The sequence below is a fragment of the Psittacula echo genome, assembly GCF_963264785.1.
Source record: "Psittacula echo genome assembly, chromosome: 5".
Classification (NCBI taxonomy): Eukaryota; Metazoa; Chordata; class Aves; order Psittaciformes; family Psittacidae; genus Psittacula; species Psittacula echo.
In genome coordinates, this window is record NC_137739.1 from 88,216,684 (window position 1) to 88,242,368 (window position 25,685).

General features: G+C 63.9%; 3 protein-coding genes across 3 annotated transcripts; 2 read left to right on the forward strand and 1 right to left on the reverse strand.

The window, feature by feature from the left end:
• Positions 1-56: 56 nt before the first annotated feature.
• PRPF19 (pre-mRNA processing factor 19) lies at positions 57-5,178 on the reverse strand. The gene is made up of 16 exons (XM_080618798.1): positions 5,040-5,178; positions 4,804-4,953; positions 4,419-4,495; positions 4,197-4,338; positions 3,792-3,865; positions 3,614-3,676; positions 3,487-3,528; positions 3,315-3,389; positions 2,985-3,060; positions 2,661-2,770; positions 2,361-2,516; positions 2,217-2,286; positions 1,816-1,901; positions 610-780; positions 325-430; positions 57-174 (listed from the first exon to the last, which is right to left on the reverse strand). The coding sequence occupies exons 1-16, from the start codon at positions 5,056-5,058 to the stop codon at positions 77-79; spliced, it is 1,515 nt and encodes a 504-aa protein (XP_080474924.1). The 5' UTR covers positions 5,059-5,178; the 3' UTR covers positions 57-76.
• Positions 5,179-8,868: 3,690 nt separating this feature from the next.
• TMEM132A (transmembrane protein 132A) lies at positions 8,869-17,102 on the forward strand (the record flags this gene model as incomplete). The annotated part of the gene is made up of 12 exons (XM_080618876.1): positions 8,869-8,950; positions 9,444-9,658; positions 9,749-9,900; positions 10,315-10,405; positions 10,507-10,832; positions 10,921-11,064; positions 11,164-11,356; positions 12,326-12,469; positions 12,558-12,760; positions 14,161-14,437; positions 15,437-15,628; positions 16,026-17,102. The coding sequence occupies exons 1-12, from the start codon at positions 8,884-8,886 to the stop codon at positions 17,100-17,102; spliced, it is 3,081 nt and encodes a 1,026-aa protein (XP_080475002.1). The 5' UTR covers positions 8,869-8,883.
• Positions 17,103-19,010: 1,908 nt separating this feature from the next.
• On the forward strand, positions 19,011-24,745 carry CD6 (CD6 molecule; the record flags this gene model as incomplete). The annotated part of the gene is given in 11 exon segments (XM_080618349.1): positions 19,011-19,083; positions 20,936-20,995; positions 21,107-21,415; positions 21,607-21,906; positions 22,032-22,097; positions 22,238-22,378; positions 22,499-22,713; positions 22,715-22,790; positions 22,869-22,949; positions 23,756-23,923; positions 24,531-24,745. Coding segments are annotated over 11 exon segments (1,704 nt in total).
• Between the last annotated feature and the right edge of the window lie 940 nt (positions 24,746-25,685).

Consider the following 25,685-nt stretch of genomic DNA (forward strand, 5'->3'; position numbering starts at 1 on the left):
GGATGAACCCGGCTCCCTCCCTACCCCATCCCGTATCCCTCCCACCCCAAACCCCAGTGAGACCCCAGGGCCGTGGCTACAGGCTGTAGAACTTGAGGCTTCGGTCCATGCCCGTGGAGGCGATGAACTTGGCGTGGTGGCCAAAAGCCACTCCCGTGGTGAGGCCACTGTGCTCTGGGGAGGGAAGAGACCACGGGTATGGGACCAAGCAGCATTAGACCCTGCTCACCCTCCATGGAGGGTGCAGAGGGAGGGTCCGATGGGGGCAGGAGAGGGGGTTCCCTCAAGCTCCTGCCCTGCCGTGGTCCCCCCTCATCGGCTCACCTGTGAAGTGGAGGATCTCAGTCCACTGCTTGCAGATGTAGATCTGCACATCCGTCCCGCCCAGCGCCAGGTAGGTACCGCTCTGGTCAAAGATGAGAGACTTCACCTATGGACGAGAAGGGGAAAGAGGCTCCCATCGAGCTCAGGAAGCTCCAAAGGGCTTTTTGGCGGTGCTGGAAGAGGCCACCACCTCCCCAGGATGCTCCTCCAAAGCAGAGCGAGCCCAGAGCTGGTGGGCACTGGGAGCGGAGGGTGCTCAGCACCCAACCAAGGGGCTGCTCCCACCTCGAAGTTGTTTTCCAGCTGCAAGGTCTTGAAGTTCTTGAGCTTGCGCAGGTCCCAGAGCTTGACAGAGGAGTCATCCGCTGCCGTGGCCAGGTAGTAGCCGTTCTCCGAGAAGGCGATGCTGGTGATGGGGCCGGAGTGTCCTGGGAAGTTGGCCACGTTGGTGCGTTCCTAAGGGAAAAGGCAGCTGGAGACAGGGCGCCAGGAGGGAAGTGCAGCACCAACGTGGCTGGGAGAACAGGGAGAGGAGGTGTGGATGGGATCCTGGGTGGCTGCTGCCTTGGTTGGTCCATGGGCTGAGCTCCAACAGGGCTCAGTGCTGGCTCCTGCACTTGGGCCACAGCAACGCCATGGAACGCGCCCGGCTTGGGAAGCTGCTCATGGAAAAGGAGCTGATGGAGCTGAGCGTGAGCAGCTTGGGCCCAGGCAGCCAAGAAGCCCCCAGCATCCTGGCCTGCACCAGCACCAGGGCGGCAGCAGGGAACAGGGCAGGGACTGGGCCCCTGTGCTGGGCACTGGGGAGGCCGCACCTGGAATCCTGTGCTCGGCTCTGGGCCCCTCACTGCAAGAGAGACCTTGAGGGGCTGGAGCGGGGCCAGAGCAGGGCAGCGGAGCTGGTGCAGGGCCTGGAGCCCAAGGGTGATGGGGAAGGGCTGAGGGACCTGGGGGGTTCAGTCTGGAGAAGAGAAGGCTCAGGGGGGACCTGATCGCTCCCTACAAGTGCCTGAGAGGAGGATGGAGCCAGGAGGGGCTGGGCTCTGCTCCCAAGGAACAAGGGGATGGGACAAGAGGAACCGGCCTCAAGCTGCACCAGGGCAGGTTTAGATGGAGCTGAGGAACAATTCCTGCCCCAGAGGGTGCTCAGGCATTGGAACAGGCTGTCCAGGGCAGGGCTGCAGGCACCGGCCCTGCAAGTGCTCACAAACCCTATAGACAAGGCTGCAGTGCCATGGGTTGTGGTGGCCTTGGGGCTGGACTTGCTGCTCTTCAAGCTCTTTCCCAACCTGGCTGATTCCATGATTCCACGACTCCATGCCCATCAGTCTGCTTTAGTTAGAAGCAGCGTGGGTGAAGCTGCTGCTCCTGAACTGAAGCTTTGTGGGTTCAGAACCCCCAAACTCCATGGACTGAACCCTCTGCAGGGCGCTGAACCCCTGGATGCTGCCTCCCCATCCCCTCCCCTTGCACACCCGGAGCCCGTTCTACCTTCAGATCCCAGATCTTGATCTGAGAGTCCATGGTTCCCGTTCCAAAGATGAGCCCATCAGGGTGGAACTGGGCGCAGGTGAGAGCTGCAGAGACACAGGAATTGCATTGGGAAGAAGCTCTTCCCTGTGAGGGTGCTGAGGCGCTGGCACAGGGTGCCCAGAGAAGCTGTGGCTGCCCCATCCCTGGCAGTGCTCAAGGCCAGGTTGGGCACAGGGCAAGCTCTCAAGTCCTTTCCAACCCAAAATATCCCATGATTCGGAGGATTGGGAAGGATTTCTTGGTTCCCAGCCCCTCCCCATCAGGTTCTGGTGAGCTCCAGGACATCAGGGACCCCCAGGCAGGAAAACGCCTTCTCCGGAAGCTCCCACCAGGCTTGGGATCCTCATCCCCATCCTTACCACAGCCGGAGCTCTCATCCGTCACCTTGGTGAGCACACGGCCTGTCTGGATATCCGAGAAAGCCCAGTACTGGAGGGGAGGAAGAGTGTGGTGAGTACGTGAGGACGAGGAGCAGGAGGAAGGTGCTGGGGCTGGGGTCTCACCTGATCATCTGAGGAGCTCAGGAGGTAGTCACCCGTGGCATGGAGGCTCAGCCCTGTCACAGAGCCCTCGTGGGCACGGACAACCTGCACGCAGGAGGCGTTGGGGACAGACCAGATCCGGATGGTGGCATCTGGAGAGGCTGAGAACACCAGGTCCTGGACAGGGATGGAGGAGGATGCTTGACCTCAGAAGATCTCTGTTGCTTGCATGAGGTAGAAGCCGCCAGCAGAACACAAAAGGGACCAGAGCAGCCCATCTGGAGCAGTCTGGCTGGGGGGGGAAGAAGGGGCTGAGCGCACCTGGGATGGGTGGAACACCACGCTGGTAACCTTCTTGGAATGCCCCTTGAGCGTTGCCAGGATCTGCTCCGAGCTCTTGTCAAAGACAATGACGTTTTTGTCTGCCCCACCTAGGAAACAGAGCGGAATGAGGAGAGCTGGGCCCCTGTGGCCAACCAGGTCCATGCCCACCTCCATTCCTGCTTCCATCACTCAGGAGAAGCCCTCACGTCCCTTGTCCCAGCTCTAACCCCCAACAGTGCAGAGACAGGGACCTGCTCCGAGGCCCTGGAAGCTCTCAGGTGCCACCACAGAGCCCCAGCAAGCAGAAGAGGGGCCCTTTACCAGTGAGGATCTTGTTGGTGTCAGAAGGACACAGGTCCAAGGCCAGGATCCCTGGAATGCTGGCGCTGTGCAGCCCCTGTGTGAGGGGGGAGGACACCAGGTTAATGCCACCAGCATGGAAACAGCCCCCAGAGGAACCAGGAAGCTCCTGAAGGAGCCCCAGGAGCTCCTTCACCATGAGAGCAGGAGCTTGTGGAGCATCTCCTCAGGCCCAGAGAGCCACAGCCCCCTCCATGCTCATCCCAGCAGCAGATGTGTCCCTTATGGACGTGGAGGGACCCAGCTCCATGGGGAAGGTCCTGAAGCGCCCACTGGCACCACGGCACTCACCACGTGTGAAGCAACCTGCCGGTACTTGCTGAGCTCCTCCGGCTTCACCAGCTCCTCCGGCACCGTCTTCCCTCTCTGCAGAAGGGAAATGGGATAGGGATGGGCATCAGCATCTCCTGGAGCACATCAGGTGCCTGCTGTGGGGTCTCGAGGGTGAAAGGGAGGCCCTCACCTTCTTACGCTCCGTGGTGAGCACCGTGGCCTTGTCTTGGAGCTGGGCGAGAGAAGGGGGGTCAGAGATGGAGCAGGAGGAAGGGGAAGAGCTCAAAGCTCCACGAGCCCAGGAGAAGCTGCTTTACCTTCTGGATGATCTCCGGGGTCATGCCTGCAAGCTCCCCCAGCTCCATGGGCTCCCCAGTTCCCTGCATGGGGCACAGGGAAGGGCTGGTGAGCCCCCGAGGAGGAAGAGGGTGGGAAGGAGTGGAGAGGAGCGGGATGAGAAGGGGGAAGAGGCAGGAGGGGAGGGCAGGGACTCACGGCCACGTTCGGTTGGGAGGACGGCACCGCCTGGGGCACGATGAGCCCGGCCTGAGGCTTCAGGGTTGCCAGAGCTGGGGGGCAGAGAGGCCACGGGTGAGGAATGGGAATGGGGAAGGAGACAGCGCCCAGTGCAGGGATCCCAACCACAGCACCCAGCACCCAATGCAGGGATTCCAACCTCAGCACCCAATGCCCAGCACCCAATACAGGGATCCCAACCACAGCACCCAGCACCCAATGCAGGGATTCCAACCACATCACCCAGTGACCAGCACCCAGCACAGTGACTGCAACCTCTGCACCCAATGCCCAGCACCCAGTGCAGTGATTCCAACCACAGCACCCAGTGCTCAGCACCCGCTGCTCCCTCCTCCCCGGATGCCCCCATCCCCTTCGTGTCACCTTCTCTGGCGGCCGTGACCTCCTTGGTGAGGCGGGCGATGACCCTGCAGGCAGCATCGTGCTGGTAGAGGGCATGCGACAGCTCCTGGCGCGTGGTCTGGAGCTGCTGGCGCAGGGTGAAGCTGTGCAGCATGACAGCATCCTGCAGGGACGAGGCGCGGGCACATCGGCATCGCTGGCAGCACCGGCACGGGCGGCTCAGCGCCATTCCCCACTGCTTACCCATTCATCCTGCAGGGCCTTCAGGATGGCCGGGATGCTGGTGGCAGATGGAGGCTTAGGGCGGATCGGGTGGGCGACTGCCAATGAGAGGGGGGGAGAACATCAACCGTGCCCTCAATGCTCCACCGCAGAACCATCCCGACATCCCAACCACACCACGCGAAGCGGTTTCCTTCCCTTGCCTTGCGAGGAGAGGAATCCCAAGGGAATTCCTTCCTGAGGGTGCCAGCTCCCCCTAAGTGGCCACATTTGGGGCCTCGCCATAGCCCCATCCCCTCCGACCCTTTTATCCTCCTCCGTAACACCCCAAAGCAGCCCCCAGAGCCCCTCCGGCCCCGTTCCAAGCCCCGGTCTAACCGGGCCGCCCCCCTGCTCTCCGCAGCACCTTTAATGTCGATGAGCTGCTCCTCGGACAGCGGCTGGTTGTTCACTGGGTCGGTGCCGTTCTCCGCGATGTACTTCTCGATGAGGCGCCGCTCGTACACGTGGTTGGACACCGGGGACACGCACGGGTGCTCGGGGACCTCGTTGGAGACTGCGGACAAGGGGAGGGATGAACGGAGGGCTCCGGGGCGGCCTTCCCGCCCGCTCCGGTCCCGGTGAGGCCTCGGCCGCACTCACTGGAGCAGATGAGCGCCATGGCGGAGGCCTCGGGGCACCGACTGCCGCCTGCTCCGCTTCCGGTGCCAGCAGTTCCGCTTCCGGTGGCGGCGGCTCCTCCGCAACGCGCCTCAACGGCACACACGGGCGGTACCGGACGAAACGGAAACGCTCCCGACGTGCACCGCGGTCCCGCCGCGGCGCGATGAGGGACGGGGAACACCCCCCCCCCGTTGCTATAGAGAGCACGGCGAGGGGACTACAACTCGCATGGTGCCCCGCGGCTTCTCTGGACTACAGCTCCCGGCATGCACCGCGCGCCCGCCAAGCCGCGCTGAGGGAAGAAGGTGTTGCTATAGAGACGGAGGGCGGGACTACAACTCCCATAGTGCCCAGCGGCTTCTCTGGACTACAGCTCCCGGCTTGCCCCGCGGCGGCGGTAACGGCCGGCGGCCATTGGGGTCTGCTCGCACGCTGTGGCCTGCCCGGCTCCGCAGCGCCCCCGTGCGGTGACAATGAGCGCTGCCCGGGGAGGGAAGAGGGGGAGCGGGAGGGGGGGAGATGGGATGGGGAGACCGTGGGGGGGGATCCGGTGGGATTGGGGGGGTCCCGGTTGGTGGGGGGGCACTGAGAGCATTGGGGGGGTCCCAAGTGGGGGAGACCCGTGTATGGGGTGGTCCCGGTGGGATTGGGGGGTACGGGGTACTGGGAAGGTCCCAATGGGATGGGGGGGACCCGGTGGGGTTGGGACAAGGAGGGATGGGGGGATCATGGGGATGGGGGGGGGATCCGAGGGTGCCCGCAGCGAGATGGGGTCACCCGGGCCAGAACGGTGATGGGGGGGGTAAATGGGGCACGGGGGGGTGATGAGAAGTGGGGCGCCCCATGGGATGTGTGGGTCCCTATGGGCTATGGGGGGTGTGGGTCTCTATGGGGGTGCAATGGTGCCTGCCCCCCCCCCCCCGCGCCACCCGTATCCTGGTGGCCAGGGAGCGCTGGGGAGCGCGCTGGGATCGCGGCTGCTGCGAGCAGGGGCCGAGGTGGGGCCCAGCACGGGGGCTGCATCCCGAGGGTATCCAATGCCTATGGCACACGAGGGACACGGAATGGGGGCTCCATCCCATCCGTCCCCTCCATCCCCCTCTCCCGCAGTTCCTCTCCAGCGCTCCCTGGATCATCTCCTCCCGGCTCTCGGCTGCCCTGGGCGCGCTCTGCGGGATCCTGCGGGACCTCCTGGTGGCTGCCGGGGTCAACGGTGAGTGCTGGGGCCTGGCCCCACTGCCTGACACCGGTGGCACCAGTGACACACACCAGTAACACACCCCAGTAACACCCCAGTAACACACCAGTGACACACCAGTGACACACCAGTAACACACCCCAGTAACACCCCAGTAACACCCCAGTAACACCCCAGTAACACACCAGTAACACACCCCAGTAACACACCAGTAACACACCAGTAACACACCAGTAACACACCAATGACACCAGTAACACACCCCAGTAACACCCCAGTAACACCCCAGTAACACCCCAGTAACACACCAATGACACCAGTAACACACCAGTAACACACACCAGTAACACACCAGTGACACAGCAGTGACACCAGTGACGCACACCAGTAACACACCAGTGACACCAGTAACACACCAGTAACACACCCCAGTAACACACCAGTGACACCAGTAACACACCAGTAACACACCTCAGTAACACACCAGTAACACACCAGTGACACCAGTAACACCAGTACCACACATGGGTGCCACCATTGCCACCACTGACACCAGTGACACCAGTACTGCACACACCGGTGACACCAATGACACCAGTACCACCAGTACCACACATGGGTGCCACCAGTGCCACCATTGCCACCAGCGCTGCCCACACCAGCCCCCCCAGTCCCCCCCACGGGTGCCACCGGTGCCAGCCGCGCCCCCTCCTCCCTTGCAGCTCCCCCGCGGTGCAGCGGGCGCTGCTCTGGGCGCTGGCGGCGCTGGCGGGGCTCGGCTCCCGCCTGCGGTCCCGGGCGCTGCCGCTGCTGCTCCCTGGGCGCCTTCCTGTGGGTGGCGGGGGCCTCCCCCGGAGGCCGTCGGGGGCCCCCCCCCGAGCCCGAGCCCGAGCCCGAGCCCGAGCCGCGCCTGGAGGCTGCGGTGCGGAGCCTGCACTGGGACGTGGAGGGGCTGCGGCGGAGGCAGAAGGGGGGGGGGGCCCGGAACATCCCCCCCCCTGCGCCCCCTTGTCCCGCAGACGGGGTCCCCCCGCTGCAGCACCCCAAAAGCTGGGGGTGCTCCCATTGATGGCAGCAGGGGGGGGACCCCATAACTGGGAGGAGGGAGACCCCCAAGCACGCTCCTCACGAGCTGCCCCATTGTGCCCCGTTGCTTTGGCTCTGGAACCCCCAACACGCATCCCTCTGGGACCCCCATTACATACAGGAAGGTGTCGTGTGTCGTCCCCCCCCCGCATTGCAGCACCCCAAAAGCTGGGGACGTGCTCCCAGTGCCTTCTCCCAAGCCAAAAGTGCCTTCCCCAGGGTGGGGGGGACCCCCCTGCACCCTTGGGGACCTCCCTGCGCCTGGGGGGGGGAACCTGCTCCCGACCTCAGGCCGAAAGGGGGGTTCACCCTATGGGGGGGTGCAGCCCCCCCCCCGCTGTCAGCGCTCGGGTTCAAAGCTGCTTTTTAAGCTGGTTTTGTACATGGGTCTGAATAAAGCCGGGGTCATCCCAGTCTGGCTCCTCTGCTCTGCCCATGGACCCCAGTTGGGATACGGGGGGGCCCCCCTTGGGGATGCTTGGACCCCCCCAATCCCGGTCTGGAAAGGGGGGGGTTGGGGTGCACTCATCCTTCTCCCTCTGCTGATGGTGCTGAGGGGGACAAGGGGGCTTTGTCCTTTGTGCCAGGATCCAACCCTGCCTCCATCCCTGGGGCTGCTGCTGTGAGCGCCCCCCCCCCCGGCCATGTCTGACCCCAGTGGCCCCCAGTGTGACCCGGGTGGTCCCTGGTGGCCCCCGGTTATCTTGGTCAGGGTGGGATAGGGAAGGACGGGCACTGAGAGCCCCCCCCCGCAATGGGGGTCTCTCAATAGGGCTCGTTGTAACCCATGTCCTGGAGGAGGGATAGGGATGGGAATGGGAAGGGGATAAGAATAGGACAGAGTTGGGAATGGAGATGGGGCTGGGGAGCTGGATGGGAATGGGAATGAGGAGTGTGATGTGGAATAGGATGGGGTGGCGATGGGGATGGGGAACAGGATGGGAACGGGGATAAGGATGGAAATGGGGATGGGGAGTCGGATGGGAATGGAGATAGTGATGGAAATGGGGATGGGGAATGGAATGGGAATGGGAATAGGAAGGGGATGAGAATAGGATAGAGTTGGGAATAGAGATGGGATTGGGCAGCAGGATAGGAATGGGAATAAGCACTGTAATGCGGAACAGGATGGGGTGGTGATGTGAATGGGGATGGGGCTGGGGAGCAGGATGGGAATGGGGATGGGATTGTGATGAGAATGGGGATGGGGAATCGGATGGGAATGGGGATAAGGATGGAAATGGGGAGTGGGATGGGAAAGCGACGGGGATGGGAAAGGAAATGGGGATGGGAGTGGGATGGGAATAGGAATGGGGAGCAGGAGGGGGTGGGAATGGGGATAGGGACGGAAATGGGGCTGGGGAGCGGGATGGGAATGGGAATGCGCCGGGCACGGGAGGCGGTGGTCGGCGCTGCACAGGGCGGGCGAGAGCCGGTGTTTAGGACCCGGCGGGACGAGGCGGTGCCGGTGCGGGTCCCGCCCCGGCCCCATTGTCTGTGCGGGAGGCGGAGGGACGGGAGCGGCGGACGAGCCCGGCCATGTCCCCGGCACCGGCCCCGGGCCCGCGGCTGGCGCTGCTGACCGCGGCCCTGCTCTGCTCCTCGGGTGAGTGCGACCGGTACCGATCGCGATCGCGATATGGGGTGAATCCTTCCCCCTTCCCCGCAACCATTCCCGCAGTCGGGATTCGCTTCCACACGGCGGGATCCTCTCGGGATCGCGGGGGATCCCGTGCGGCGCTTCCGCCGCACGGGATCCCCCGCGATCCCGAGAGGATCCCGCCGTGTGGAACGCAGGATCCGCTGTGAAATTCCTCCTTGCTTCCCATCGGGAATCCCCCCCTCCTTTCCCAATTCCTCGCTGGGTAGCTAAGCCCTGCCCGTGCCTCCCACCGGGATGCCACCCTCCCTGCTCCCCCCCCTCCCGTTGTCATGAATGGGGGGGAGCAGCACCCAAGGGACAAAGTTGGGGTGATGCTGTCCCCAACGGTGGGGGTGGCGTGGATGGAGGGGATGCTCTATGGGGCCAGCACCAGTGTTCTCCTGGAGGTGGGCACGAAGCCCATCATCCACAGTGGCACAACCCCTTGTCCCCATAGCAAGGGGGCACGGGGACCCCCCGGACCCCGTGTACCTCCCGGCAGAGCTGGAGCTCCTCGGTGTACCCGAGTACTACCGCTTGCAACGGGCAGACCGGGACATCCCCATCAACAGCTCCATGGACACCCGCACCGAGACCTTCCTGGTGCTGCAGCACAGCCCCGGTACCCAGCCCCTGCTCCAGGCCACCTACCCCCCCTTCAGCACCCGGCAGGTAAAGTGGTCCCCAAACACCCCCGTCCCCATGCATCCTTTATGGGGGGGTGCTCAGCATCCTGCTGCCCTCATCCCTGTCCCGCTGCAGGAGGTGCCCATGGGGAAGGAGCATAGGGAAGCTTGGGCTGTGCGGGCTGTGTCCATTGAGAGCTCCGTGTCGCCGGCGGAGCCCTTTGCCCGTGTGCTCTTCCATCTGTATGGGCCTGACTGGATGGCTGGGAAGCGGGATCGTCCCAAGGAGTGGGATCAGCCTGGAGAGCGGGATCATCACAGGGAGCAGGATCACCCCGGGAAGTGGGAACACCATCAGGAGCGGGATCATCCTGGAGAGTGGGATCACCCCAAGGAGCAGAACCACCCCAGGAACCATGATCACCCCAAGGAGTGGGATCAACCCAGAGAGTGGGATCACCCCAAAGAGCAGAACCACCCCAGGAACTGGGATCACCCCAAGGAGTGGGATCATCCTGAAGAGTGGGATCACAACAAGGAGCAGAACCACCCCAGGAACCGGGATCACACCAAGGAGCGGGATCACGCCAAGGATTGGGATCAACCTAAAGAGAGGGATCACCCCAAGGAGCGGGCACATCCTGGAGAGTGGGATCACCCTGGAAAGCGGAATCACGCCATGGACTGGGATCACCCCATGGAACGGGATCACCCCAAGGACCGAGACCTGCCCTGCGTCACCCTCCACGCACACCACCGCGGCCGGGTGGCCCGTGGCTCATGCCACCTGCAGGTCAGTGCCACCACGGTCACCGTGGGCTCACCCCCCTCAGCCCCCACCCGGGATAAACCGGGATAAACCGGGATAAACCAGGACCCCGCTCTCCCCTCCAGGCACCCCTGGGCGCCTGCGTGGTGGAGCTGGAGATCCCCCCTCGCTGGTTCTCCCCCGAGCCCCCGGAGCCGGCCGAGCTGCACTACAGCGTGACGGGATCCCGGGAATGCCGCGGCGGGAGCCGGGAGCGGGGCCGGGCCGCCGATGCCCCGCGGTACCTGGGCTCGCTGGAGCTGCGGGCGGCGGAGCCGGTGCGGTGGCAGGAGGTGAGGCTGGATGAGAAGGTCCTGCTGCGGGTACCCGATGCCAGCCTGCGGCCGGGGCACCGCTTCACCGCCACCATCGCCCTGCGGCGCAACTTCACCGCTGACCACTTGGTGCTCCGGTGAGAGGATGCGGGGATACTCCCGGTGCGGGGGGGGGGCGGGCACAAAGAAGGATGGGGACGAGGTCTGATGGGGATGCTCCGGCAGGATCAAGGCCAAGAAGGGGCTGCAAGTGGTGGGTGCCCGAGCCGGGGTGCCCGGTGCATGGACAACGCAAGTGGAGCGCGCCCGTGGTCCCAAGCACTCCACGGTGGTGGTGACGTGCCGGAGGGATGCTGGTGGGGGTTCCAGGTAGGGGATACCCACCATGGGGCTCATGCATCCCGGTCTGGCCCAGTGTGGGGATTGGTGGGGGGTAAAGGGCAGCTTGACCCCCATATGATGGCACAGGGTGGCTGATTCCGAGGAGTTCCTGCATCTGGATGTGGCAGTGGAGAACGGGACGGGGGGGCTGGCACCGGCACGGCCCCTCACGTGGCAAGTGGAGTACCCAGGCCAGGACCCCGAGGCGCAGAAGGACAAACTGGTGTGGGAGATCCAAGTGTCGGAGCGGGATGTCCGTGCCCTCGTCCCCCTTGTACAGGTGGGTACCCCCCATCGCATCCCATCCCGCCCATTCCATCCTGCCCATCCCATCGCCACCATCCCATCCCCACCATCCCATCCCCGTCATCCCATCCCCACCATCCCGTCCCCACCATCCCATCCCCACCATCTCATTCCCATCATCCCATCCCCATCATTCCATCCCCATCATCCCATCATCCCCATCATCCCATCATCCCCATCATCCCCATCATCCCATCTGCACCATCCGATCCGCACCATCCCCTCCACACCACCTCATCCCCACCATCCAGTCCCCACCATCCCATCCCCACCATCCCATCCCCATCATCCCATCCCCATCATCCCATCCCCATCATTCCATCCCCATCATCCCCTCCACACCATCCCATCCCATCTGCACCATCCGATCCGCACCATCCCCTCCACACCACCTCATCCCCACCATCCAGTCCCCACCATCCCATCCCCATCATTCCATCCCCATCATCCCATCATCCCCATCATCCCATCATCCCCATCATCCCCATCATCCCATCTGCACCATCCGATCCGCACCATCCCCTCCACACCACCTCATCCCCACCATCCAGTCCCCACCATCCCATCCCCACCATCCCATCCCCATCATCCCATCCCCATCATCCCATCCCCATCATTCCATCCCCATCATCCCCTCCACACCATCCCATCCCATCTGCACCATCCGATCCGCACCATCCCCTCCACACCACCTCATCCCCACCATCCAGTCCCCACCATCCCATCCCCATCATTCCATCCCCATCATCCCATCATCCCCATCATCCCATCATCCCCATCATCCCCATCATCCCATCTGCACCATCCGATCCGCACCATCCCCTCCACACCACCTCATCCCCACCACCCCGTCCCCACCATCCCATCCCCACCACCCCATCCCCATCATCCCATCCCCATCACCCCCATGGAGCCATGTGCTCAGCCCCATTCCACCCCATAGGACCTGGAAATCCTCAACACGGCCCCATTGACGGGGGTCCCCCGCTTCGTGCCGGTCAAACTGGTGGCAGTGGAGGCAGGCGGTGGCATCACCGAGCTCCCGGAGCCCCCCGGGTGCGAGTCAGCCGACAAGCAGGTCCTGCAGGTGAGCGGGACCCCCAGATCCCCCCAGTACCCCCATAGCCCTCCCTATATCCCCCCTATATCCCCCCTCTATGCGCTCTATGGCGCAGGTGTCGGACGGCTGCACCGCGGTGTTCGTGGGGGGCAAGGAGAGCCGTGGGGCGCGCGGGGCGCGGGTGGATTTCTGGTGCCGGCGCCTGCACGCGTCGCTGCGCTTCACCGTGTGGGCACCGCTGCTGCCGCTGCGCGTCCAGCTCGGGGACACGGCGCTGGAGCAAGTGCGGGGCTGGCGCCTGCCCGCGGGCACCGAGAGGTGAGCGCTGGGGCCATGGGGATGGGTGCTGAGCCCCGGCAGGATCAGTGCATGAGTGACCGCTCTGCTGAGCCCTGTGTGCTCAGTGCATGAGTGACCGCTCTGCTGAGCCCTGTGTGCTCAGTGCATGAGTGACCGCTCTGCTGAGCCCCTGTGTGCTCAGTGCATGAGTGACCGCTCTGCTGAGCCCCCATAGCACTGTGCACCCCTGCCCCACTGAGCCCTAACCACACTCATGACACATATCCCTGCCCCATTAAACCCCATAGCACTGTGCACCCCTGCCCTGCTGAGCCCTCACATGCTCATGACGTGTGTGTCTGCCCCATTAAACCCCATGGTGCTCTGCAACCCTGCCCCACTGAGCCCTCACGCACTCAATACACATCCCCCCTGCCCGCCCCTTCCCATCCCCACGTTCCAGTACCACTTGTGTCCCATTCCCTTGTCCCGGTATCACATGTGTCCCCCCATCACCATGTCCCATCCCCATATCCCAGTACCACCCATGCCCCATCCCCGTGTCCCGGTGCCCCCATGTCCCATCCCTATGTCCCATCCCCGTGTCCCAGTGGCCCCCATGCCCAGTTCCCATGTCCCGGTACCACTCATCCCCATCCCCATCTCTGTGTCCCATCCCCATGTCCTGGTACCACACATCCCCCTCCCAATCCCCATGTCCCATCCCCATATCCTGGTGCCCCATGCCCCGTTCCCATGTCCTGGCACCACCTGTGTCCCATCCCCATGTGCTAGTACCACCCATCCGCATCGCCATCCCTGTGTCCCATCCCCATGTCCCCGTATCCCCCATATCCCATCCCCATGTCCTGGTACCACCCATCCCCATCCCTGTGTCCCATCCCCATGTCCCCGTATCCCCCATATCCCATCCCCATGTCCTGTTACCACCCATCCCCATCCCCGTGTCCCATCCCCATGTCCTGTTACCACCCATCCCCATCCCCGTGTCCCATTCCCTTGTCCCGGTACCACCCATCCCCATCCCCGTCCCCGTGTCCCATCCCCATGTCCCGGTACTACCCATCCCCATCCCAATATCCCATCCCCATGTCCCGGTACCACCCATCCCCATCCCCGTCCCCGTGTCCCATCCCCATGTCCCGGTACTACCCATCCCCATCCCAATATCCCATCCCCATGTCCCGGTACCACCCATCCCCATCCCCGTCCCCGTGTCCCATCCCCATGTCCTAGTACCACCCATCCCCATGTCCCATCCTCATGTCCCGGTACCACCCATCCCCATCCCCATGTCCCCGTATCTCCCGTGTCCCGTTCCCATGTCCTAGTACCACCCATCCCCATGTCCCATCCCCATCCCCATCCCCGTGTCCCGGTTCCCCCCCGCCCCGTTCCCACCTCCCGGTGCCCCGCAGCGCTCCGGAGGAGGCAGCGGCCGGTGCCCGGGACGCGGCTCGGCGGTGGCGCGGCTGCCGCCCTCAGTTCCAGCGCACGGAGCTGCGGGTCCTGGCGCACTTCGCGGCGCGGCCGCTGGACGGGGGCCGGCCCCTCGCGTACCTGCCCGGCCCCGCCTGGCTCCTCGATGTCACCCCCTTGGTGGCCGCACGCACCCGCGTCCAGGACCCCCGCGTGGCCGCGCTGGAGCCGGGACCCGTCCTGGTGGGAAGGGAGCCCGGGGTCACCTCGGTGGAGGTAGGGATGGGGGGGGGGGGGTCCGGGATGGAGCTGGGGGTCCTCGAAGGAGCAAAAGGGATTCAAGGAGGGAGCTGGGTGGGAGCAGTGGGGTCCTAGAGGGAGATACGGGGGTGCCAGGGGTGCCCGGTGGGGGTGCAGAAGGGTCCTGGGGGGAGGTAAGGGGGTGCAGGGGGTTCCTGGAGGAAGATAGGGGGGTTCTGGGGGAAATAGGGGGTCCTGAGAGGTCGGGCGGGAAGCTGGGAGGGTGCAGGGGTGTCCCTGGGGGAGCTGAGTGGTGTAAAGGGTCCTGGAGGGAGATAAAGGGGTGCAGAGGGGAGCTGTGGGAAGCCGGAGAGGTGCAGGGGCTGGAGAGATGCAAGGAGGAGGCTGGAGGGGGGTTCTGGAGCCAGAGGGAGGGAGATGGAGGGCTCGAGGTGGGCAGAGGGGAGCTGGGAGGGATGCAGGGGATGGAGGGGGGGATGGAGGGGATGGAGGGGGGGATGGAGGGGATGGAGGGGGGGATGGAGGAGATGGAGGGGGGGATGGAGGGGATGGGGGGGATGCAGGGGATGGAAGGGGGGATGGAGGGGATGGAGGGGGGGATGGAGGAGATGGAGGGGGGGATGGAGGGGATGGGGGGGATGCAGGGGATGGAAGGGGGGATGGAGGGGATGGAGGGGGGGATGGAGGAGATGGAGGGAGGGATGGAGGGGATGGAGGGAGGGATGGAGGGGATGGAGGGGGGGATGGAGGGGATGGAGGGGGGGATGGAGGGGATGCAGGGGATGCAGGGGATGGAGGGGGGGATGGAGGAGACGGAGGGGGGGATGGAGGGGATGGAAGGGGGGATGGAGGGGATGGAAGGGGGGATGGAGGGGATGGAAGGGGGGATGGAGGGGATGGAGGGAGGGATGGAGGGGACGGAGGGGGGGAACTGGAGGGGCTGAGGTCCAGGCTAGGGGTGTCAGGGGCTGGCGGTGTGACCTGGGGGCTCACAGTGTCCCCCCCATGCCGCAGGTCCGCTCCCCGCTGTCGGACTCCATCCTGGGGGAGCAGACGCTGGTGGTGTCGGAGGAGAAGGTGACGGTGACGGAGCTCCGGGCCCAGCTCGTGTCGGGGCTGTCCCTGGCAGCACGGGCAGAGCCAGGGCACCGCGGGCTGGTGACCGCCAGTGCCATGGGCACAGGGACCCTGCAGGTGCCCAAGCAGGTGAGAGCTGGGGGGGGTGAACTGGGGCTGTGCAGCTCCAGGGGGGACCTCAGAGCAGCTCCAGTGCCTAAAGGGGCTGCAGGAAACCTGGAGAGGGGCTTGGGACAAGGGCCTGTAGGGACAGGCCAAGGGGAATGGCTTTAACCTGCCCGAGGGGAGACTGAGATGAGCTCTTAGGCAGAAGCTCTTCCCTGTGAGGGTGCTGAGGCGCTGGCCCAGGGTGCCCAGAGAAGCTGTGGCTGCCCCATCCCTGGCAGTGTTCAAGGCCAGGTTGGACACAGGGGCTTGGAGCAAGCTGCTCCAGTGGAAGGGGTTGGGGTTGGAGCTGGATGAGCTTGAAGGTCCCTTCCAACCTATCCCATGCTTCCCGATCCCATCCCGCCCTCCACCCGTTCAGGAGGCGACGCTCTCCATCTGGTTGTCCTTCTCCGACCACACTCTGGCCCCGCTGGAGCTCTACGGATGGCAGGACACAGCCTTGACCTTAACCTCGCTCGACCCCACCGTGGCCACCGTGGGGGGCTCCCCGGGGGTCCCCACCGCGCACCCATGGGTGGTGGCCGAGGGCCCGGGGCGCGGGGCGCTGCTGCAGCTCAGCCTGCACCCACCGGACGCCTGCCGCCGCGGCCGGCCCCGTGCTGCCGCGCTGGCCACCGGCACCGCCTGGCTCGAGGTGCTGGGGGGCCACCGCGCCACCACCCCCGGTAGCCCCCATGGGCCCAGCTCCCCATTCCAAAGGGCAGAAGGGGCGATGTCGGGAGAGGCGGTGACGGCGGCCAGCGAGCCGCGGAGGAGGGATCCCATGGGAGCAGGACCGGCCAACACCAAGCTCCAAGGGTTGGGGTCTTCCTCGGAGGAAGAGGAGGATGGGTATGGCCGTAACCGCGCTGGGGAGGAGGAGGAGGAGGAGGAGGAGGAGATAGTGAAGGCTCCGGAGCGCGTAACCGACCTGGAGATCGGCATGTACGTCCTGCTGGGGGTCTTCTGCTTGGCCATCTTCATCTTCCTCGTCAACTGCATCTTCTTCGTGCTGCGCTACCAGCAGAAGGAGCTGCCTGATGCTGCGGCCCCATCGGCCCCGCAGCCCCACAACTGGGTCTGGTTGGGCACCGACCAGGAGGAGCTGAGCCGGCAGCTGGACCGGCGGCAGCCCGAGCCCCCCCCCACCGATGAGGGCACCGATGGGCGCTGCTGCTGCGGCTCCGAAGCAGGGGGTACCCCCAGCACCCCGGCCCCGGCTGCTCCCCAGCCCCATGGGGAAGGTGGAGCCCCAAGGGGTGGCCGGAGGAAGAGGGTGGAATTTGTCACCTTCGCCCCAGCGCGGGCCCCCGAGGAGCCCCCCGAGCCCGTCCCCAAGGTCCAATCCATCCTGGTGGCCAGCGAGGACGACATCCGCTGGGTGTGCGAGGACATGGGGCTGCGGGACCCCGAGGAGCTCCGCAGCTACATGGAGAGGATCCGGGGCAGCTCCTGAGCACGGGTCAAGGGCAAGGCAGTAAGGGACCGACCTCCTCCCTGTGCCACCATAGGGACCCACACACACGTGGGCTTGGGGACCGCTCCTTGTGGCGACCTGAGCCTCCAGCCAAGGGCCCGTGGTGGTGGTGCTGGGGTCTTTTAGCCAGGTCCTTGGGGACCCTAGGAAATGAGGGTGTCCTTACTGCTTAGGGTCTCATTGCGCCGTTGTGTTCATAGTGATGATGATGCTGCGTCCTGTGGCGGGTCCCCGCGTCCTCCCCGCGTCCCCTCACCCTGACCCGCGCATCCGGGGTTGTACGACTGATGTTTTGTACCTGTCCCGTGTGCCGGGGGCTGTTATTTATGGAGGGGTTTTCACCCTGACCTTGCGACAGGCAATAAAGTGTTGGAGAGGACACGAGCAGCTCCTGTGCGCTGTGGCACCGGGCGCATCCTGACCCCCTGCTCCTGGGCATTGCCGTTGCCCGTGCCCTTGACGCTGGCTCCACGTGGGAGCTGGTCATGGGATGGCTCCAAAGGCTGGTGCTGGCTGTGGTCCAGGCAGGGTGACCTTGGGGAAAGGGATCTCCTTCCTCCTCCTGCCTTCCTCCTCCTCTTCCTGCCATCCGGCTCATCCCTGCCTGCTCCTGGGCTTGTCCCAAAGCTCCAGCAAAGCGTCCCTCTGGCAATAACAGCCTCAAGTCCCTTTATTTTGGGATACCATAGGGATTGCCCATTCCAGTCCATTCCCATCCCCTCGACCCCAACACACCCCCAAATCACCCTGCTCCTGGTAGGATCCCCATCCTCCTTCCCCCTGCCCCATATGGGGCTCAAACCATCCCCACAGCTCCCCACGGGGACCACAGAGATGCTGCTCCCATCCAGCACCGTGGTGATGGGCAGCAGAGCCACGGCCACCAGGTACAGGCACAGGCTGAGGACCACAGACCCATTGGAGCCCAGGCAGGCACTGGGAACTATAGCATCCAACGGGTGAGAGCAGGCAGGAGGCCCCCGGGAGGAAGAGGCAGGCATGGGATGCATGGGTTCCCCCCCAGGCGAAGGGGCTGCACCAGGTTGGATGTGATGCTGCCTGCTCCAAGCCCTCCATCATCCCCATCAAGAACCAAAGGGCTTGGTGTCGGCTCCTCACCACACCAAGTGTCCCATCACAGCCCTGCGCTCTGGTCCCTCCCCACCTCCTGCTTCCTCATTCCTGCTCCATGCAAGCATCACAGGATGGCCCAGGACTGAAGGTCCCCATCAGCCAACGTGACTTCTGCTTCCTCCCCGGCTGGGGGCTCTGCTCACCCCCACTGTGGTCCTCAGCACCGAAGCTGGGGCTCTGCTGCTCTAGGGGTGTCTGAGCCCCATGGGCACCCATCAGCACCCATCAGAGCCTCAGGGTCTGACCAAACAACCCCCTGGGGTTCCCTAGGGTTGGAAGGCACCTTCAAGCTCACCCAGTTCCACGGGCAGGGACCCCTTCCACTGGAGCAGCTTGCTCCAAGCCCCTGTGTCCAACCTGGCCTTGAACACTGCCAGGGATGGGGCAGCCACAGCTTCTCTGGGCACCCTGTGCTAGGGAAGAGCCCTTCAGGATGGGACCCAGTTTGTTCACAGCACCCAGCTGCCTGCTGCCACCCCCCTTCCTCCAGTGCTAACCGGTGGCACGTCCTCAGGGTCACCATGGCCTGTCCCCTGCGGGTCCTCCATGCCATGGGGTGGATCGGGATGCGAGGGACCCTCCATCAAGCAGCACTGAGAGGCCACATCCCACCTCACAAGCACCCTCCTGCCCACGTCCCACCCCACAGGAGGAGGAAGGAGCCCCACGCTCTGCTCCATCACCCCATAGAGGTCCTAGCACTTGGGGGAGCCTGAGCCCCACTGCGTGATGCTGTCCCATCCCCGTGACGTGATGGGAAAGATCCACATCCTGCAGGGGCTGAGCATGGTCCCGGTGCCTCCCGTCACCCCAAGGGATGCTGGAGGTGCGTGGCATGGACCTCACCTCCCCCAGACCCCCCATTTCCTCCCTCTGAAAGTGCAGGATGGACCCACCCCATCGAGCTCCTCCGCCCCACGGCGCTGAGCTGGCTTCCTGCATCCCCAGCCACAGGCAGGGAGCAGAGAGCAGCGGGTACCGCGCCGGGTCACATCCACACCATGGCCCTGAGCTGCTAGAAGGGGACAGGACCACGCGCCCCACAGCTCCCCGACCGCTATGGGGCTGCCCCACATCGGCTGAGGAGGATGGAGAGGATCTGCTTGATCGCGGTGGCTCTTTCTGCTGCGGCATCCGGACAAGGTACATCAGCATCCTCATCCCTCCCCTTCCCATCCCTTGCTGGTGTCCTGGTCACCTCCTGGCTGGGTGCTGCTGGGGCAGGGGGTGCTGTGTGGACAGGGATGGTGCTCAGGGATGGTGCCCTCTAAAGCTCAGCTTTTCTCCTTCCCAAGGTGCTTGCTGTGGTCATTGCACCCTCGTTGTGCCCCTCACTGGGTGGGAGTAAGGAATAAGGGGGCTGGGATCCCTCAGGTCCATCCCACCCCCAGCCCTGCGATGCTCTCCTGCTGCTGGCAGGACCAAAACCCCTCCTGGTGCCACCGGCATCACCCGGGGATGGTTTTGGTGTTGATGCCGCTTGCTCCCCACCGTCCCCAGCAGGGTTTAGGGTGGTTTCACATCCACAGGGATGCCAGGAACAGCCTCAGATCAATGGGGAATGGCCACCATCACCCTCGCTTCCGCTAATGGCTGCTTCCCACACCTTCAACACGATGCTCTGGGCTCGAGCATGGTGCCAGCAGCACCAGGACCCTATGGAGCAGCTCATCCCAAGCTCCTATGTTCATCCCTAACCTCATCCTTTATCACTAAGCCAAAGCCCAATGCCTAAAGGGGTGTTTTCCCATGGAGACACCCACCCAACACATCCCCTTAAAAACCTATTGATGCCTCTCACAGCGATGGATGAGCAAAGGTGGGAATGGGCTCCAACAGTGATCCCTGACCAAAGGTGGGAATGGGCTCCAAGAGTGATCTGTGACCAAGGACTGGGCTCCATCAGCACGTTGGGAGGATGCAGCAGTGACAAAAAGTGCCCTTTTTTGGTCAAAACTCATCTGTGCCGTCGGAGTACCGAGCAAGCCATGGTTGTGGTGGTGGTGATGCTGAAGGCACCTCAGCTGCAAGCATGGGGGTGAATCCTTCATCCCAAAGGAGCAACTGATGGGGTTTTCCAGTGATAACCATGGAGAAGTGGCTTGGCTGTAGATGTGCATTGAGGGAAGGGATGGGAAAGAGGGGGCAAGGAGGATGGGATTGAGCCTTTGGGGTGTCCTAAAGCCGAAAGTGGGACCTTGGTGGCAGCAGCATCCACTCACCTGCAGTGATGGCTCAGAGGGGCCAGGCTGGGGATACAGGCAGGTACAGGCAGGTACAGGCAGGTAAAGGCAGCAACAGCCCCTCTCCATCAGCAGGAGCAGCGAGCGGGGACGCAGCAGCATCCCGGGATCGTGGTACCCAACGCTTCAGCTTCTCCACCCGTGAGTCCTGCCCCCAAATCACCACATTTAGGGCCGGATTCTGCCTCCCCCATCCTGTCAGCAGATCCCACACCAGGATCTGGACCTGAGGGACATCCCCATCCCAGGGCTGATGTAAGGACTTCGGGATTGACATTGAGGGGTGCAAGAAGGGGCCCCCGCGGAGCCGTCCATTTTGTGCAGCTGGGGAAGCCATTTTGAGCATCCTTCCCCAAAACAGCATCACTTTATGGGTGCTCATTCCTGCCCCCCCCCCCCTTCTGACCCCCATCCTCTTCCCTTTCCTCCTTGCAGCCCCCCTGGATCCATCAGGACCTCCCAGCACCCCAGTGGGATACACCTCGGTGGCACCAGGTGAGCGGCGCAGGACCAGCATCCCATTGGGACACTGTGGATGCTGGCATCGCATCCCGCTGCTCCCAAAGGGGAACGCCATGGCCGGGCCCTCATCCCGTGCCTCCACAGGTCCCGGTGCGCTGCGGCTGGCCGGGGGCCAGAGCCGGTGCGAGGGCCGGGTGGAGATGGAGGAGGAGGGTGCCTGGGGCACGGTGTGCGATGACGGATGGGACCTGGCCGATGCCGACGTCGTGTGCCGGCAGCTGCGGTGCGGCCGTGCTGTGAGCGTCCACGGCGGTGCCGCCTACGGCCGAGGCAACGGATCCATCCTGCGGGATGAAATGGGGTGCAAGGGACACGAGGAGCATCTCTGGGAATGCCCGGCGGCGCGGGAGCACGACTGCACCCATAAGGAGGATGCCGGCGTGGTGTGCTCAGGTGGGTTGGTGGGTAGCATGGAAGGGTTGGGTTGGAAGGGACCTTACAGCTCATCCAGCTCCCATGGGCAGGGACACCTTCCCCTGGAGCAGCTCCCTTGCAACCCATTCCATGAGCCATGCCCCTTGCACCCAAGGACGGAGACGCCCTCGGGATGCATCCGCGCGTCCCCCTTCCCTGTATCCCCGCAGAGCATCACCAGTGGCGGCTGTCGGGGGGCCGGGATGGCTGCGCGGGCCGGGTGGAGGTGCTGTTCCATGGCACGTGGAGCACGGTGTGCGACAGCGCCTGGTACGAGCTGGAGCGCAGGGTGCTGTGCCGCTCGCTGGGCTGCGGGGCCCCGCTCCAAGCCCTCTCCTACGGCCACACGCTGCCCGGGAGGATGTTCTACAAGTGCGAGAGCCTCCAGCCATCGCTGGCCTATTGCCACTGGGTATTCAATAAGTCATCCCCTTGCTACCAGTCGCGGGCGGCCGGGGTCGTCTGCAATGGTACGGGTCTCCATCCTCCTCCTCTCTGTGCCTCGGTGGGTAGTGGGGTGCTGAGCGTTCAGCCATGGGGACCCCCATAGATGAGCTTCTTGTGTCCCCCCCCCATCCCTGTCACCTCCTTCCAGGCTCCTTGGGTTTGCAGACACCGACCCCGATGGCAACGGTGACACCGAACGTCACGGTCCTGAGAGGTGAGCGCCCTGCAGAGCGTCAGCTCCGGAGCATCCCGTTCCCTCTCCTGTTCCCGGCAGGAAGGGGTGTCCGGGTGTCCCACATCCCTGCAGGAAGGGATGTCTGAGGTGCCACGAGCTGTGTCCGTTCTCTATCCCAGCTGATGGAGGTTCCTCGGCCGCAGGATCATGGTCCTGTCTGCACATGCCCCTCTTCATCCTCTGCCTGGTGCTGGCAGCGCTGCTCCTGCTCACCGTGGTGGCCTTCACCGCTGCCCTGCTGAGGGTGAGGAAGAGGAGCGGTAAGGAACCCACCCAGGGGCACGGCAGGCTCTGCCCATGGATGCGGTGTCACTTCCAGCCCATCCATGGCCATCCCATTCCCATGGAGCCACTGAGCATCACATCCCCTTGTCCCACAGCCCACACCGTGCCCTCCCTCGGGCTTTCTGGACCAGTCCTGGTGACCCACAGCACCCAGCACCCCAATGTGTGCTCCGGGGCCTCCAATGACTACAGGGAGATGCCTCCGAGCATTCCCAAGGGACCAGGTATGTCACTGTCCCGCTTCCCTATAGGCAATGGCTGTCCCATCCCCATCTCACCCCTGCATCCCGCTGCTCGCAGCCCTTCCCGAGGACTCCGACTCTGATTCCGACTACGAACACTACGACTTCAGCAGCAAACCCCCCATGGCCCTGTCCACCTTCCACAGTGAGCATCGCACCCACCACCGCACCCCCATCACCGTGGGGTGGCCCCATTGATGGCCCCTCCATCCCTTTCCCATAGATTCCCTGCGCCGGCAGCCCCGGGAACAGCTCCTCCTGCTGATGGCCAACAGGGATGGGATGGAGCCGTTCCCTGAGGAGGGTATGAGGTGTTGGGTGCTCATCCCATGTGATGTGCTGGGTGCTCATCCCGTGTGATGTGCTGGGTGCTCATCCCGTGTGAAGTGATGGGTGCTCATCCCATGTGATGTGCTGGGTGCTCATCCCATGTGATGTGCTGGGTGCTCATCCCGTGTGATGTGCTGGGTGCTCATCCCGTGTGATGTGCTGGGTGCTCATCCCGTGTGAAGTGATGGGTGCTCATCCCGTGTGAAGTGATGGGTGCTCATCCCGTATGATGTGCTGGGTGCTCATCCCGTGTGATGTGCTGGGTGCTCATCCCGTGTGATGTGCTGGGTGCTCATCCCGTGTGAAGTGATGGGTGCTCATCCCGTGTGATGTGCTGGGTGCTCATCCCGTGTGATGTGCTGGGTGCTCATCCCGTGTGATGTGCTGGGTGCTCATCCCGTGTGATGTGATGGGTGCTCATCCCATGTGATGTGCTGGGTGCTCATCCCGTGTGATGTGATGGGTGCTCATCCCATGTGATGTGCTGGGTGCTCATCCCGTGTGATGTGATGGGTGCTCATCCCATGTGATGTGCTGGGTGCTCATCCCATGTGATGTGCTGGGTGCTCATCCCGTGTGATGTGATGGGTGCTCATCCCGTGTGATGTGCTGGGTGCTCATCCCGTGTGATGTGCTGGGTGCTCATCCCGTGTGAAGTGATGGGTGCTCATCCCGTATGAAGTGATGGGTGCTCATCCCGTGTGAAGTGATGGGTGCTCATCCCGTATGATGTGCTGGGTGCCACCCTCAGTGTGGGGCTCATGTCCCTGTATCCCACAGCACCGGCCAGGCCGGGATCCACATCCCATGGCAGCACCTCCACCTCTTCATCCATGTCCATGGAGCCCTATTGCAATGGCACCGTGTCCCCATCGGTCTGCACGGGGCACCCCGACAGTGGCACCCACCAGCACATGGCACCCACTGCCCGCGGCTGCACCGGCTCCGGTGGGTGCTGCTGGAGGGATGTGTGGCCATGGGGATCCCAAGCAGGGATTGGGATGGGAGCAGGGATGGGAACAGCCCTGGGGAGGGGAATTGGAGTGAGGGGACAGTAAGGATGGACGGGGATGGAAGCAGGGATGGAGACGCCCCAGGGGATGGGAGTAGAAATAGGAATAGGGATGGAGATAGGTCGTGAGGGGGGAAATGGAGTGGGGGACTCCAAGGATGGGAGCAGGGATGGGGATGGAAGCAGGGATGAAGGGACTCCACAGGATGGGAGCAGGGATGGGGACAGCCATGGAGGGGGGAACTGGGGTGAAGGGACCACAAGAATGGGAGCAGCAATGGGGATGGGAGCAGAGATGGAGAGGCCCCAGGGGATGGGAATAGGGATGGGGACAGCTCTGGGGAGAGGAATTGGGGTCGGGGGTTCCCAAGGATGGAAAGAGGGTTGGGGACGGAAGCAGAGATGGAAGAAGGGATGGGGACAGCCCTGGGGATGGGGATTGGTGTGGGGCAACCCTAAGGATGGGAAAGGGATGGGGATGGGAGTAGGGATGCAGAGACCCCATGGGATCGAGCAGGTACCGATCTGACCCCGTCTCCCCAGCGCCCCACGTGCCCCCCCCAGCGCTGCCCCATCTGCGATGTGGGGGGGTCCCTGTATCCGCAGCAGCCCCCGAGCCCAATGACAGCTCCAGCACCTCCTCGGGGGAGTGGTCCGAGAGCCAGGGCATGGAGACAACGGGGGACCCGGCCCCATGGATGGAGGGGGACCCCTCCGAGGGCAGTGACTACGATGACATCCAGGGCTCCTTGTACTGAGGGGCACAACGGGGGCCCTGGCACTGCTGGGTCTCCTCCATCCTGGGGCCAGACACTGGTGCTGGTGCTGCCCCAATGCGCTCTGATGGGTTATGTGCTCCCATTAAAAGCTTTTCCTGCTGGATCACCGCGTCCTTTGCTCATGGAGGTCCCCAGCCCCATAGGGAGGTTGGGCCACCGATGGTTCCCAGCTGGGGGATAAGGGACCCAGAGTGGTCCTTTCTGTGGTTGCAGCCATGGTGAGGAGCATCACCCGTGGGTCTGGAGCCAGACCAGACCCATGGTATCATCCAGCCCTATAGCATTGGGGTGGCCATCAGTGCAGGGGGAATTTGGGGTGGTGGTGTCCCATAGTGTCCCCAGCACTCCATGGTGACACAGTGGTGGATACGGAGGTTACTGGTCCATGGTCCTCCTCATCCATTTCCATCATCTCCATCACCTCCATCTCCATCATTTCCATCTCCATCATTTCCACTGTGCCCATAAATGTGGCTGGGGGACTCAAGGGATGCTGGCACCAGGGTCCAATCCTGAGCACACTGGATGGTGCAGGATGTACGGTGGTGCTGGGGGGCCTGGACCCTTCTCACCCCCATATGGGGCTGTGAGAGAGACACCGAGGTGGGATAGAGCCCACATCCAGCCCAGGGTGGGTTTATCCCCCTCACCCAGAGCTCAGGAGGTGGGATATGGGTCCCAAGGCATGGATCCTCCCATCCAGCATCCCCCGTGCTGGGGTGAAAGCTGCAGCATCCCCTGGTCCAGCCAAGCCCTGGCAGGATGCAGAGCAAGGGAACATCACCCGGTGCCAGGCACAGCTTGGGGACAGGGACACTGTGGTGTGGGGGCTGCACGAGCCATAAGCACTGTGGTGGGGTCCTCATGGGCCATGCAGCCCATGGGGATGGTCCCCACCACTCCATCACCTCCAGAATCT

Excerpts from the sequence above, each read along its gene's own strand:
- PRPF19 (XM_080618798.1), bottom strand. Across the intron at positions 1,902-2,216 it reads GGATGAGAGCTCCGGCTGTG|CTCTCACCTGCGCCCAGTTC; the intron begins GTAAGGATGGGG and ends GTGTCTCTGCAG. Across the intron at positions 431-609 it reads AGCTGGAAAACAACTTCGAG|GTGAAGTCTCTCATCTTTGA; the intron begins GTGGGAGCAGCC and ends TCTCGTCCATAG.